Here is a 15,607-nt window from a genome sequence, read left to right on the forward strand (position 1 = left end):
GCCAAGGTCTCCTGGCTCTTTCGCCTCTGTAAGCAGCGGCTCGGCAGCGCCGCCTCCCTCCATGGATCGGCTCCTTCCCCAGCACTGAAGGCATCCTTAGGAATACACCTCCACCTCCAGGAAAATAAAAAGAGGCAGAGAAGGTAAATCGCCCGCCCCGTTCGGAAAGGAAGGGGAGAGGACTCCAATGGAAGAAGGGAGAGGAGAATTACCAATAACAAACACAAAGCGCTGGGTTAGAGGTGCCTTGTCATGTACAAGGAGATCAGAGAGGGCAACCACCGTGAAACAATAATCAGACTCAAAACGGGCTGCTTATTTGCCATTTGCTCTGGGTAGAACGGTTTTTTTTTTTAAAAAATTGGTTTGGAGAAGGAAAGCTAATTTGCTGATCTGCGCGAGGGTCGGTTTCTTTTGCCTCCCTTCTTCTTCCTCCTCCTTCTTCCCACCCTAGCTTGCAATGCCCCCATCTCTCCTCCTCCTCCTCCTCCTGCCTCTCGGGGAGAAATTGTTTGTTCTTGCCGTATTTCTCCGCTTTCCAAGAGGCTTTTCTTTTCACCTCTTTCTCCCACCTCCCAATTTCCATAGGGGAAAACCCTGGGGAAAACTTGGCAAAAATAAAATAAAATAAAAAGTACTGAGTGCAAATGTTTTTTTTTTATACTGTAGTTGGAGTTTTCCACGCTTTTTCACATTCAAGGCAGCATTCTCCCCCATCCTCGCTGCTTTTCCAAAACATGCTTTGAAACCTTTGCATTTTATTGGGATGTATTCAGGACAACGCCTCCGCCTCCGAGGGCGAGAGGAGGACGAGTAAGAGGAGGCGAGAGTGACAAACAAATAAAGAGAGTTCTTCTCGCCTTGGCGTTTGACACACTCGCCCTCCTCTCCGAAAGCCGAAATTGAGTGCGGCGGCAGTGGGGTGGGTGGGTGGGTGGTGGGGAGGCCGCCGTGAAGTGCCGGCTGGGGAGCCCGGGATTGAAGTGCCGGCATGCTTTGCCAGCTCGGCCGGCTCGCTTTGGGCGGCGGCTGGCCTCGGCGTTTTCTTCCGCCGCTGATGGCGGCGGCGGTGGTCGGCGGAGGGGCGGAGGGGCGTTCGACATTTTCGCCCCTCTCACTGCCTCCTCTTGCCCGCGGTGGGGCGGAGGGGCGTTGTCACCTCGCCTCCTCTCCGAAAGCCGAAATTGAGTGCGGCGGCAGGGGAGGCCGCCGTGAAGTGCCGGCTGGGGAGCCCGGGATTGAAGTGCCGGCATGCTTTGCCAGCTCGGCCGGCTCGCTTTGGGCGGCGGCTGGCCTCCGGCGCTTCCGCCGCTGATGGCGGCGGCGGTGGTCGGCGGAGGGGCGGAGGGGCGTTGACATTTTCGCCTCTCACTGCCTCCTCTTGCCCGCTGTGACAACGCCAAGGCGAGAAGAACTCTATTTGTTTGTCACCTCGCTGGAGGGGGCGTTGTCACTCGCTTCGAAGTCAAATTGAGTGCGGCGGCAGGCCGTGAAGTGCCGGCTGGGGAGCCCGGGATTGGCCCGGCCCCCAGCCGGCACTTCACGGCGGCCTCCCCACCCACCCACCCCACTGCCGCCGCACTCAATTTCGCTGGAGAGGAGGGCGAGGGTGACAACGCCAAGGCGAGAAGAACTCTATTTGTTTGTCACTTCGCCAGGAGGCGTTGTCACTCGCCTCCTCTCCGAAAGCCGAAATTGAGTGCGGCGGCAGGGGGAGGCCGCCGTGAAGTGCCGGCTGGGGGAGCCCGGGATTGAAGTGCCGGCATGCTTTGCCAGCTCGGCCGGCCTGCTTTGGGCGGCGGCTGGCCTCGGCGTTTTCTTCCGCCGCTGATGGCGGCGGCGGCGGTGGTCGGCGGAGGGGCGGAGGGGCGCTCGACATTTTCGCCTCTCACTGCCTCCTCTGCCCGTGACAACGCCAAGGCGAGAAGAACTCTATTTGTTTGTCACCCGCCTGCTGGAGGCGTTGTCACCTCGCCTCCTCTCCGAAAGCCGAAATTGAGTGCGGCGGCAGGGGAGGCCGCCGTGAAGTGCCGGCTGGGGAGCCCGGGATTGAAGTGCCGGCATGCTTTGCCAGCTCGGCCGGCTCGCTTTGGGCGGCGGCTGGCCTCGGCGTTTTCTTCCGCCGCTGATGGCGGCGGCGGTGGTCGGCGGAGGGGCGGAGGGTGACATTCGCCTCCTCTCTGCTGCCCTCTCTTTGTTTGTCACTCGCCTCCTCTCCGAAAGCCGAAATTGAGTGCGGCGGCAGGGAGGCCGCCGTGAAGTGCCGGCTGGGGAGCCCGGGATTGGCCCCGGCCCCCAGCCGGCACTTCACGGCGGCCTCCCCCACCCACCCCACTGCCGCCGCACTCAATTTCGCTGGAGAGGAGGGCGAGGTGACAAACGCCAAGGCGAAGAACTCTATTTGTTTGTCACTCTCGCCATGAGGGCGTCACCGCTCTTCGAAAGCCGAAATTGAGTGCGGCGGCAGGGGAGGCCGTGAAGTGCCGGCTGGGGAGCCCGGGATTGGCCCCGGCCCCCAGCCGGCACTTCACGGCGGCCTCCCCCACCCACCCACCCACCCCACTGCCGCCGCACTCAATTTCGCTCGGAGAGGAGGGCGAGGTGACAACGCCTCCGCCCACCGCTGGGCAAGAGGAGGACGAGTGAGAGGGGCGAAATGTCGAACGCCCCTCCGCCCCGCCTCCGCCGACCACCGCCGCCATCAAAAGCGGCGGAAGAAAACGCCGGAGGCCAGCCGCCGCCTAAAACGAGCCGGCCGAGCTGGCAAAGCATGCCGCAGCATTTGCTCGTCCTGCCGGCCCAGCTGTTCCCGAGGGCAAAAAACCCTCTCCCTGGGTCGGCTCTGCAAGGGTAGACTCGAGTATAAGCCGAGGGGGCGTTTTTCAGCACAAAAAACGTGCCAAAAAACTCGGCTTATACTCGAGTATATACGGTAATTCCTGAATCGATATGTATAAAAAATAATTAGCGGTGTCCAAGATGCAGAAAACCTTTAGAATATTAGAAAAAGAATACGATACAAAGGGTGAGGTGAGGTAATCGTGCCCTTCAGGAAGAAATATTTTTTGCCTCTTGTTGCAGAGGATGAAAAAATGGGGGGCAGGGCTGAGCTGAACGGATTAATTCAGGGGTGTCAAACACAAGGCCCACGGGCCGTTTCCAGCCTGCGGGGTGCTTAGATGTGGCCCGTGGGGCCACCCTGGAAATCGCAAAGATCTGGTCTGTGGTGCCTCTGCCAGCAAAAACTGAGCTCGGGAGGACTGTGACAGCTTCCTGCAGCCCTCCGCCAGCGAAAACGGAACTCGGGGGGGGGTGAGGGTACCCTTCTTTGCTGGCGGAGGGTTGCAGGAGGCCATTGCTGCTGACTACGGAGCTGGGGAGCCCGTTTTTGCTGGCAGAGCCCTCAGGCCACAGGCATCCACGATATGAGTGGTATCAGGCTGGCCACACCCACCCTGGGCATGCCTACTCCCCCCCCAGCTCCCCCGAGGTCAAACACAACCCTGATGCAGCCCTCAATGAAATTGAGTTTGACACCCTGGATCAGGGGTGAAATGCTCCTAGTTCTGACCGGATCTCGCGATCCGGTAGCAATTGTTAGTGGTGGTTCGGCGATCCAGTAGCAATGGCGGAATGAAGCTCCGCCCACCTGCCCGGGTGTCATTACTTCCTGGTTTTAACCAGGAAGTAATGCGTTTTTTACCTTCTGCGCATAGCGCGTTGCCCGCAGCGTGTGCACTTCCGAACTGGTACAGAAGGTAAGTAGATTTCACCCCTGTCCTGGATTAATGTAAAGAAGTCATCTTCCCTGTTCCTTATCTTCTCATGACTATAACTTTGTTGCTTGTCTCATACGATTTATATTGTTTGCTTAGCATCCTAGTGTGATTTATGTTGATTGCTTCTTTAGCATCCGTGACTATCGCTAAAGTGGGGTATCTAATGTTTTATGATGAATGTATTTTTTACAATGACTATGATAATGATCTATCGCTATTGTTGTAGGTACTCTGAGAGCTTATGCACCGGAGACAAATTCCTTGTGTGTCTAATCACACTTGGCCAAAAAAGAATTCTAATTCTAATTCAAATACTGCGTATGAGAATTGCTGAATATTCTTGATACACGAATTTTAAATCCCTAGCTGTAAAGCATTATTTTTCGCAAGTGATATTAAAGAAAATTCTAGCCTATAATTGTAACTAAAGGATATGCTGGCTGTTGCTATATTGCTGTGATGGCGACCCGATTGCGCGCGTGCTGGAAATAGCATGCACAGCCATCTCTCCAGGCACGCGAGCCATCGCCCATTGCTCTTCCGGTTTCCAGTGCGCCGCCCATCTGGTCTTCACGTGTGCAGGAGCGCTGGAAACCGGAAGATTAACCGCGGGGCGCATGCACATTAGGTGGCTGCTTTTCTGATTTCGGGCGCGTGCACGCGCACCGGCCACCTGGTCTTCGCACGTACATGCTCGCCAGAAACAGGAAGACCAGGTGGCCGGTGTGTATGCGCACGCCGGAAACGGGAAGATCACCTTCCTGGCGCGCGCATGCGCACTGGGCAGCTGCTCTTCCGCTTTCCAGTACGCACACGCGGGCTCCCATTTCGGCGTTCGGTGCCGAAAAGGTTTGCCAACACTGCTATATTGCAGCCCAGCATCAGCTTCCTGTACAGGTGATCCCCGACTTACGACCACAGTTAAGCCCAAAATTTCTGTGGCTAAGTGAGACAGTGAACTTTGCCCCATTTTATGACCTTTCTTGCCACAGTTCTTCGGTGAATCGCTGCGGTTGTTAAGTTCGTAACCTGGTTGTTAAGTGAATCTGGCTTCCCCCGACTTTGCTCGTCAGAAGGGGTCATGTGATCCCAAGATGGACTATCCTGGCATCACGTGACCCCAGGATATTCCCTCATAAATATGAGCCAGTTGCCCAGGTGTTTGAGGTTTTTTTTTTTATTGAAAAAAAAAAGAAACAAAAACATTTTCCACCCTTTTTTCCCCCCTCCCTCCCAGAAAACCCCTTCCCCTCCTCCCCCGGCTTCCCGGTCAATCACAAGGTATTGTTATACATAAACCAAACATAGAGTAAAATTTTCCCTTCTAATCCAATTAACCTCATCCAAATCTTTTCATCTCCCAACCCCCTCCCCATTACATAAAATAATACTTCCTAATTATTCAAAGGCAATCTGATATTTCTTAATCTGATATCTGTTTTGTAGATAATCAATCCATTTTTTCCATTCAATTAAATATCTTTCCTGCGTATTGTCTTTTAAAAAAGCTGAGATTTTAGCCATCTCAGCCAAATTAATGACTTTCAATATCCATTCTTCTATTGTAGGTATCTCTTCTTTCTTCCAGTATTGTCCAATCAACAGCCTTGCTGCTGTTATTAAACTCAGAATCAATTTAGTCTCAATCCCTGTACAATCCGTTATAATTCCCAAAAGGAAAAATTGCGGCAGGAACTTTATCTTCTTCTTCAGTACATTTTGAATAATCCACCAAATTCTTATCCAAAAGGCCTTAATTTTCTTGCAAGTCCACCAAATATGAAAATATGTAGCGTCATCACAGTCACCTTGCATACAAGTGTTTGAGTTTTGATCATGAGACCATGACAATGCGGCAACAGTAATAAGTGTGAAAAACAATCATGTGTCCTTTTTTTAGCGCTGTTATAACTCTGAATGGCCACTAAATGAACTGTTGTAAATCAAGGACCATCTATATTGAGTTTTTAACAAAGATGCTGGGATTTTGGTCTTCTGAGGGACTGAATTTATTACATAGTGTGGGTCCCATGAGCCTTAAGCTTCGTGTTTACAGCTTGCCAATTAAAACAATACGTTGATATTTAATGTTGATTCCACATATGGCATACGGTGGCGCCAGTGGTGGGTTTCAAAATTATTTACAACGGTTTGGTGGGTGTGGCTTAGTGGGCATGGCATGGCTTGGTGGGCAGAGCTTGGTAAGAGTGGCAGGGGAAGGATACTGTAAAATCTCCATTCCCTCCCCAATCCAGGGGAAGATTACTGCAAAATCCCCATTTCCTCCTGATCAGTTGAGACTCGGGAGGAAGAGAATAGATGGGGGTGGGGCCAGTCAGAATTTTTACTACCGGTTCTCTGAACTACTCAAAATTTCCGCTGCCGGTTCTCCAGAACTGGTCAGAACCTGCTGAATCTTGTCCTCTTGGAAAATGTCTTTATTTTATTTTTTCCCTTCAAGAAGGATTATTTTAGCGAATTAGACCTGAACACTGGTCAGATGGATATTGATGATTCTGCACACGTGCCTTCAGGTGGGTGTTTCATTTCCGGTAAACATAGTTTTTGCTTCCAAAATGAATTCTTGTAAGGTATATTTATAAAAAGAACAAATCCAGTTAGGATTTCTATTGTGATCGTTATTTATAATGGGTGGGAATAACCAGGCTTAAATAAATAAGTGAATTCTGCTGGGTTCTTTTCTTGCTAGAAATTAGCACATTTTTAAACATCATTCCTTTCTTCAAACTTTATATATATATATATTTATTTATACCATACTTTAAGTAGCCCTGCTTTGTTGGTCCTAATTTATAATAGCAGACCGTAATAGAATAGTTTTTAAACATTGTATACTTGTCTTTTTTCCATGGTGGTGGTACTTCCAGTAAATCCTTCAGGACTGCTAAGCCCTAGTTACCTGGCCATCATTCCTGAATTCTGTTGCCCGCTTGTCCCAAAAATGCTTTTCAAAAGGCAACTGGTCTTTCTTTTTCTTTTTTTCCTTTAAATAAGCCCTAGGGTTTCAGTCCCAAATTGTGTGCTTTTTTGAGAAGCAACTGGAGACTTTCTGGTTTTTTCTTGGAAGACATTTCGCTTCTCAACTTTCCAGTTGAAGAAGGTTCTTGAATGAGAAGCGAAATGTTTTCAAAGAAAAATCAGAAAGTCTCCAGTTGCCTTTTGAAAAAGCATCTTTGGGACAACCATGATCTGGATGATTGAGAATCCCCATGGATTTCTTGTCCACATTTTGACAGATGATGTTCTGTCCTCTTCGCCTCCATCTGAACGATGGCTTAATTAGCCGGCTCTTAGCAGCTCTGGCAGCAAAAGAATCAGCGTCTGCCAAGAGCCCTCGTTAGCTGCCAAGACGCTGGTGAGTCACAACCTTCAGCTCTAGTCAATCTGTGGATTTGCCTGATACAAAGAGACACACCAGCTCTTGCTGCCTTTTATATCCTGTGGAGTGTGGCTCCATGACTCAGTACTTCCTAGGCCTGCCCCACCCTTGCTTCTGTTGTTCCCTCCTCTCCTGCCTATGAAAACTAGGGTCCAGCCAGGCCTGATTGCTGTCAGCTGGGTCTGCAGGTGTGGCCTGGGGGCAGGGGAAGAGTCAGGGGACAGAGGCCTTGTTATTTCTTCCACCTGGACCGCTTCTGGCTCCTGGAGCTGAGCCAGGGAGGCCGGTGCTTCTGAGGTAAGTCCTGACAGCCCTGTCCAAGTCACTTTCTGGCAGCAGGCCTGGCTCCAAGGCACTTTCGGGCATGGGGCCAGATTCGGGGGCGGGAGCCACAAAAGATGCCTAGAAACTCTTAACACATAACACAGTCCTTGATGATCTTCACAACAATTGATTCACTATAGCAGTGATGGCAAACCTATGGCACACGTGCTGGTAGTAGCACGTAGAGCCATCTCTCCGGGCACACCAGCCGTCCCCTGTTGCTCTTCCAGATGGCTTTGCGTGCGCGACAGCGGCAGAAACCGGAAGAGCAGCTCCCTGGAGTGGACGCATGGGAGCTCCGGAAACCGGAAGCACACCGGGGAGCTGCTGTTCCAGTTTTCGGTGCTGCCCCGCATGTGCGCACATATTCCCATTTTGGCACTTGGTGCCAAAAAGGTTCGCCAACACTAATATAGTATTATTTTCCTATTTTCTTATAATAACTAATGGGTCTATCTTATCAAATTTATATGGCTGCCCCATCTCACAGAAAGTGACTCTGGATAACAACCCAATAAAATAATAAATAAAGGTAAAGGTAAAGGTTCCCCTAGCATATACATGCTAGTTGTTGCCGACTCTAGGGGGCGGTTCTTATCTCTGTTTCAAAGCCGAAGAGCCAGCGCTGTCCGAAGACGTCTCCGTGGTCATGTGGCCAGCATGACTCAACGCCAAAGGCGCACGGAACGCTGTTACCTTCCCACCAGAGGTGACCCCTATTTTTTCTACTTGCATTTTTACGTGCTTTCGAAACTGCTAGGTTGGCAGAAGCTGGGACAAGTTATGGGTGCTCACCCCGTTACACGGCAGCACTAGGGATTCGAACCGCTGAGCTGCCGACCTTTCGATCGACAAGCTCAACGTCCTAAGCCCTGTGCCACCGCGTCCCTTAAAATAATAAATATAAAATAATAAAATATAAAATATAGCACATTAAGAGCTTGCGTAACATGTGAATAAAGGCATGCTGCATACATAGAAGATCGAATATGGTTTTTCTTGGAAAGTTGGGTCCTTGTGCATGAGATAGCACTCTACTGAAATGTCTCTTCATTATTGCTTCAAAAATACGGTGGAAAATAGTAGGACACTTATTAATAGCAAGAAGAAATAACTCTTGTATTGTTTTAGAAACAAATGCAGTTATTGTGCCATTGGCTTTAATCGTTCAGATATTTTGGACTCTTGTTGATGTACCTAATATCTAAAAGGTGGATTTTAATGAGAGCTTATGTTACAGTTAACTAATGTCTGATAATATCCTTTTATTGCCTAATGTTTATTTTATGTGTAAAGCCTGCAATGCTTTATTCAGAGGTAAATCCTATTTAATTGGGTTTAATGCCAAGTAAGCATAAGGTGGCTCAGGGGCTAGGATGTTGAGCTTGTCGATTGAAAGGTCGGCAGCTCAGCGGTTCGAATCCCTAATGCTGCCGTGAAACGAGGTGAGCTCCCGTTATTTGTCCCAGCTTCTGCCAACCTAGCAGTTTCGAAAGCATGTAAAAATGCAAGTAGAAAAAATAGGGACCACCTATTCCGTGCGCCTTTGGCGTTGAGTCATGCCGGCCACATGACCACGGAGACGTCTTCGGACAGCGCTGGCTCTTCGGCTTTGAAACGGAGATGAGCACCGCCTCCTAGAGTCGAGAACGACTAGCACATATGTGCGAGGGAACCTTTACCTTTACCTTTAAGTATGTATAGGATGACAAATTAAGGCAACACTTATTTGGAAAGAATTCCAGTTATTGAGAATTAGGCTTTTGACTGACAATGTGTAGGTTTACAGTGAAGACAATGGCATCTTTCTTTTCCCTGTTTTGTGCATTTTATAGGAAGGGCTCCTTGCTGACAATAGAATTAGAAAGGTTGCTTTTCAGGCCGACTTTGGTAACATAATCAACAAAATTAAAATATCATAACTTTTGTCCTATAGGGACTTCTAAATTATTACTGTGAAATGGCACATTTTTAATCTGTTAAACAGAAATTACACCTTTGTCCTTCACATTTCAGTGTATAAATTGACTAGAGATTTTTTAAAAAAACTACAATTAATAGAGGACTGCTATTTTCTGTAAAAAAAACAAACTCTGAGAAATATTTGAATGGACACGTTTATGTGTGTTCATTTGAATCTTTGTACATGCCTGGAACATTACTTTCAAATAAGTAATTTGATATATAAATTCAAGTTTTCTCCTAGAACTAATAAAGGTTCCCCTCGCACATACGTGCTAATCGTTGCCGACTTTAGGGGCGGTGGTCATCTCCGTTTCAAAGCCGTAGAACCTATAGTTTTATTTTATAAGAACTAATAGTATTATTTTATTCTCATTAACATTTTAGAGCTTTATGAAAATGAGCACGTACGGCTCGGTCAAAAAGGTAAGAGTTGGTTACAGTAATCATTTTTAATATACTGTTTGTTTGTTTTTTAAAAAAAACATATAATTGCCATTTGTTTCTATTTCTGGAAGCCTTGCTTGCACTGTTCTCCCTCGAATGCCATCACTCTGTTTAACAATTAATTCCCGCAACCCTGTCAAATATTTACTAAGACTGTATTACTATTGTTCTTCTCTTCCTTACTAATATCTATCTCTTTCCACTTATTACTATAACCATGTTGCTTGTATCTTTCAATTTATATTGTTTTTATTTGTTTCCTAGTATGATTTGATAGGTTATTAGTAACCTTGTCTATCGCTAAGTGTTGTATCTTTTTATTCTCGATGAATGTATTTTATTATCCTTATGTACACTGAGAGCATATGCACAAAGGACAAATTCCTTGTAAGTCCAATCACACTTGGCCAATAAAGAATTCTATTCTATTCTATTCCATTCCATTCCATTCCATTCCATTCCATTCCATTCCATTCCATTCCATTCCATTCCATTCCATTCCATTCTTGGCAGATCAACCATCAACACAATTGTTTTTGTATTTATATTTGAATTAGATATTTGTCCCCAGATAAACCACTGGGAGTTACAAGTAGCAGTAGCAGTCGCACATAAATACATTAAAATAATAAAGAAATACACAAATTGGGAGACGAGGGGGGGGGTTCTTTCTCTTAACAACTGTAGTGATTCACTTAGCAATGGTGGCAAGAAAGGTGTTCTGTCCCCCTCGCCTCAGTCCGAGCGATGATTTAATTAGCCGGCAACTATCAGTTTCTGGCAGCAAACTAACGAGCGTCTGCCAAGTGTCTCTGTTATCTCCCTTGATGCCGATGAGTCAACCAGGAACAAACAATACTTCAGCTCGAGTTAAGCAGTTGATTTGCTTGCCACGAAGTGGTATAGCAGCCCTTGCTGCTTTTATATCCTGTGGGGTGTGGCTCCATGACTCAGCACTTCCTAGGCCTGCCCCACCCCTGCTTCTGTTGTTCCCTCCTCTCCTGCCTACGAAACCTAGGGTCCAGCCAGGCCTGATTGCCATCAGCCGGGTCTGGAGGCGTGGCCTGGGCGGGGGAAAGAGTCAGGGGACGGAGGCCTCGTTATCTCCTCCACCTGGCCTGCCTCTGGCTCCTGGAGCTGAGCCAGGGAAGTCAGTGCTCCAGAGGTAAGTCCTGATGGCCCTTCCCCCTCACTTTCCGAGTCACTTTCTGGCAGGGGGCCCGGCTCGGGGGTGGTGCAGACACAACAAAAGGTCATAAAATGGGGAAATATTCACTTAGTAACTGTTTCGCTTAGCGAGAGAAATTTGGGTCTCAATTAAGGTCCAATTACAGTCTTGTAATTGATATTAACTACCTCTTAGGTTCACTTTAATACTGTGAAGCTTTAGGTATTTTGCCTAATTATATTTTACATACATTTCTCGTAGTTCTTATGGAGCAGGACAGCGCAGCCGCCCAACAGTACGTGCGTCAAGGCTCCCCAAATTCATTAAGAGCCGAGCTGTGGGCACTGATTCTGAACATTTCAACCCAACCAGAGGTAAGTCGGAAAAGTAGATTGGAAGGACAGATGTCTGTTTGCTATTCATGTGACAGCTAAGTGTATGTGTCATGCCCCTGTCAGAGTCTGAATCCGAAGGGGAAGAGAAACGGGTGACAGAGAGTGAGAGAGTGGATCCATTGGCTGTGGAAGAAACTGGGGAAGAGCAAAGTCAGGCTGGGCAGAGCAGGGGAGAGGTAGAACAAGGGAGAGGGGGTTCAGATGAAGACCAAGGCCCACCCCCTCCTCATCCTAGGCAGCGCAGGGAGGAACGGAGAAGAGAGCAACGTGGGTTGTGTGGCTTACGAGGGAGGAAAGGGACCCGATCCTCTTTACAAAGCACAGGTGCTGCTGGAGTTTAAAAGGAAAGGCAAATGGGGGGGGGTGCGTTTGTCAGGAACAAATACTGGTGTTTCTTTGAATCCTGGCCTCCTCCCAACTGGCTTGATTTACTGCCGTGCTACTTTACTTGTGGAATTCCCTATTTTGCTTGCCCTGCTGGATTAATTACCTTGTCTTGCCTTTGGATTTTTTGTTAGAAGTTTTCTGCTTACAATGTTTGGGGCTGAAATATTGCCAGCCAAAGACTATTACAGGTTGGTGGAAGAGCTCTCTACAGGCTGGAGAGTTGAAAGGGACATTGTGGGCACAGTTGGTGATAATAAAGGGACTCATATCGGTTCTCTGTCTGTGTTGCCTTTGTGTCACGCCCCGGGTCGTCACAGGATGTTTTGGTTCTATCATTGAGCATTCTAGGAGTCTTCCGTTGCAAGATCCTACGGGGGCATCTACATTCATTTAACACTTTTGTTCAAACTTCTGACGTTCTAACATAACATTTTTTTTTTATTTGTTGGCACTCCCTTCATCAGTAAATTCTGCTGAAGTTGCAGTATATTCCCAGTTCCCAGAACTGTTTGATTTTATTCCTCCCATTGAGTGCTTCCCTTTTTCCGGGAACGCCTAGGGCAGTGATGGCTAACCGTTTTGCAGTTGCGTACCAAAAGCGGGAGGGGGGAGCGCGAAGGGGGGTCGCGCACACCCATAATTCAATGTGCCCCCTCCCCATGCATGCACGCGCAACCCCCCCGTGCTCCCCCTGCTTTTGGCACACAATGGCCCGATGGGCCCGGTAGGCCCATTTTTTGCCCTCCCCAGACTCCAGAGGCTTTCTTGGAGCCTGGGGAGGGTGAAAACAGGCCTTCTGGTCCCACCAGAAGTCAGGAAATGGGCCATTCCGGCCTCCAGAGGGCCTCCAGGGGGATGGGAAAGGCCCAAAAATCAGCCTCTGATTATCACGTGGCTCAGCTGGGATCGTCAGAACCCTTTAAAAGAATTTTTTCTACAACCTCTTAGGCTGAATGAGAATGTATCTACTGAACACAACTCCGCATTGGCGACAAGAAGAGCACCCGGCCAGTAAACACTCAGTTCCATTTATTTGCCCAGACTCCTCCCTGCTAAGGATTATAGGGTCATTAAAAGAAGATGATGATGACTAATCAAATGATTGTCATGCAAGGACTGCCTGTGCATTAGAATAGAACAGAACAGAACAGAACAGAATAGAATAGAATAGAATAGAATAGAATAGAATAGAATAGAATAGAATAGAATAGAATAGAATAGAATTTTTTACTGGCCAAGTGTGATTGGACACACAAGGAATTTGTCTTGGTGCATATGCTCTCAGTGTACATAAAAGAAAAGATACCTTCATCGAGGTACAACATTTAAAACACAATGATAGTCATAGGATACAAATTTAACACTTAATGATACAATACTTAATGATAGTCATAAGCTACAATTAAGCAACCAGGAAACAATCTATTACAGTTGATTAATTATGAACATTTCCCACTGCAAAATGCGAACACCCGCATTATATTGGTATAAAGTTAGGGTGGACCTTAGGAAAGCCATAATCCTTCTAGACTCTCTAACTGTATTGGTAGTGCTAGTCTACTTTTCCTCGTTATTTAATCCTACAGTTATTCTGACACTGCTTGTAAAGTAATGGGAGAACTCAAACAAGCTAATCTACAGATTTATTACTGCAATGCCTTTAGCCTATAAGTCAGTTGTGCAAAGATATCTGTAAATGATATGGATCCACGGGATATTTAATTATAGTATATGTGCACACGTGCTTAACTCGGTGATTTGCAGTATGCTAAGTCTTAAACTTAAAGGGATGCAAGGTGGTCCCTATTTTTTCTACTTGCATTTTTTACTTGCTTTCGAACTGCTAGGTTGGCAGAAGCTGGGACAAGTAACGGGAGCTCACCCTGTTAGGCGGCACTAGGGATTCGAACCGCTGAACTGCCGACCTTCTGATCGACAGGCTCAGCGTCCTAGCCACTGTGCAAATCACCGATATGGATCCATATCATTTACAGATATCTTTGCACAACTGATTTATAGGCTAAATGCACTGCAGTAATAAATCAGCCGAAGAGGTTGTAAAAGAAATGCTTTTAAAAGGATCCTCTGACGATCCCAGCTGAGTTGCCTGCTGGCAAAAAAAAAAATGCTTTTAAAAGAAAAGAAAAAAGCCTCTGACGATCAGGCAACTCAGCTGGGATCGTCAGAACCTTTTAAAAGTATTTTTTACAACCTCTTCAGCTGAAGAGATTGTAGAAAAAATGCTTTTAAAAGTAAAAAAAAAAGTTGGCCACGCCCATCTAGTCACATTACCCCCAAACCACACCCACAGAACCGGTAGCAACAAATTTTACATTTCACCACTGCCAGCAGGTAACACTTGTGTGTGTGTGTGTTATCAGAGACAAGGAGATTTGGATACTGTGTCTGGGTGTGTAACCTTGGCTGCTTAAGCCCTGATCAAATCTGGGCCAAAGCAGACAAACCTGCTTTGTCCCAAGGGTGAATCCGAATGCTTGTTCCTGGTGGGGGGGGAATTGGAATAAATAGACTATTAATGTAAGCATAACAGCTTTCCCTTTTGAATTAAACCCCCCAGAGTATTTGATATGCAAATATGGAGAGTAAATATAAACACATTCTAAATTCCTTTTGGAGATGGTCCCCGGAAAAAGGAGAAAACTACGGAATTGCCATGGCATTCCATTTCTTACAAGGGTTTTTCCCTTTAAGCTTCTTGAGTAAAAATGGTCAGCAGCTGTTGTGTCTTGCCCGCTCTCACTGCAGCTGGGGTCTTCTTATCTGCTTCCGAACGCTGAGGAATGTCCTAGTATGCCTCCCGGCCCCAGCCCTGGCTCCATGCCCAGACAGGCTGAAGAGGAGGAAGTATCTCCAGCCCCCAGCTCTGGCTCCATGTCCAGGCAAATGGAGCAACTAGACCCCTCCCCCTCCCCCACAGCATGTGAGCCTGAGGGAGGTCTATTACCAACAGCTGCCGACTGAAGTGACCCTCGCTTCAGAAGAATTGATAGGCGTCGTCGTCAGAAGGAAGGGAGGGGCAGGCCTGGATAAGTGCTGAGTCATGGAGCCACACCCCATGGCCTATATAAAGGATCTGCTTTCTGGCAGTCTCTGAGTCAGGCAAAGTCGAACATATCTTGCTGAAGTCACTTTCTGGTCTCCTGCCTGCCTTGAGGACTTTGCTAGGACTTTGGCAGAGCTGCAGAGGCACGCCTGATTCGGATTTCCCTGACCCGGCCATCAGCGGAGGAGTGGGACACGACAGCAGCTTAGAGGATTGCTGTTCTGTCTCCTTCCCCACTTCAGACCCACGAGCTGGCCTTCAGCCAGTGGATTCACGGCTCTTATCAGTCCTGGCAGAGAAATCGCAGCTGTCTGCCAAAGTTCAAACAAATGAATCAGGTAGCAAGACTTTCAGCTCTTTTTGAAACGGATCAGCTAAACTTGGCTTCCCGTGGAGTGAGAGCAGTCCCAAAGCTCCTTATATATCCTGTGGGGTGTGCATTTTAAAAATGCACTTTAAAAAAGCATTTTAATGACCCTTCCTTTTGATGACGCCGCCTCTCTAATCTTCTGAAGCGTGGGTCAAGCCAAGCTTGATTATTATTATCAGCTGGGTCTGAAGGCGTAGCCTGGGGAAGGGAGGAATCAGGGGATGACGGCCTCATTACATCCTCCGACTGGTCTGGTTCTGGCTCCTGGAGCTGAGCCAAAGGAATTGCTGCTCCCGAGGTAAGCCTTACCG

The 15,607-nt window shown here is 47.7% G+C and overlaps 1 protein-coding gene across 4 annotated transcripts in view; it reads left to right on the forward strand.

Annotated features, from left to right (window-relative positions):
* Window positions 1–15,607, forward strand: part of TBC1D19 (TBC1 domain family member 19) — a 93,686-nt gene that overhangs the window by 24,731 nt on the left and 53,348 nt on the right. For all 4 annotated transcript variants that reach the window (XM_058193409.1, XM_058193410.1, XM_058193411.1 and 1 more), the window contains 3 exons: window positions 6,241–6,313; window positions 9,853–9,891; window positions 11,342–11,454. In XM_058193409.1, coding sequence (XP_058049392.1) covers window positions 6,241–6,313; window positions 9,853–9,891; window positions 11,342–11,454 — 225 coding nt within the window. The remainder of the gene's footprint in view (window positions 1–6,240; window positions 6,314–9,852; window positions 9,892–11,341; window positions 11,455–15,607) is intronic.

The sequence above is a fragment of the Ahaetulla prasina genome, chromosome 8 (genome assembly GCF_028640845.1).
Source record: "Ahaetulla prasina isolate Xishuangbanna chromosome 8, ASM2864084v1, whole genome shotgun sequence".
NCBI classification, from domain to species: Eukaryota; Metazoa; Chordata; class Lepidosauria; order Squamata; family Colubridae; genus Ahaetulla; species Ahaetulla prasina.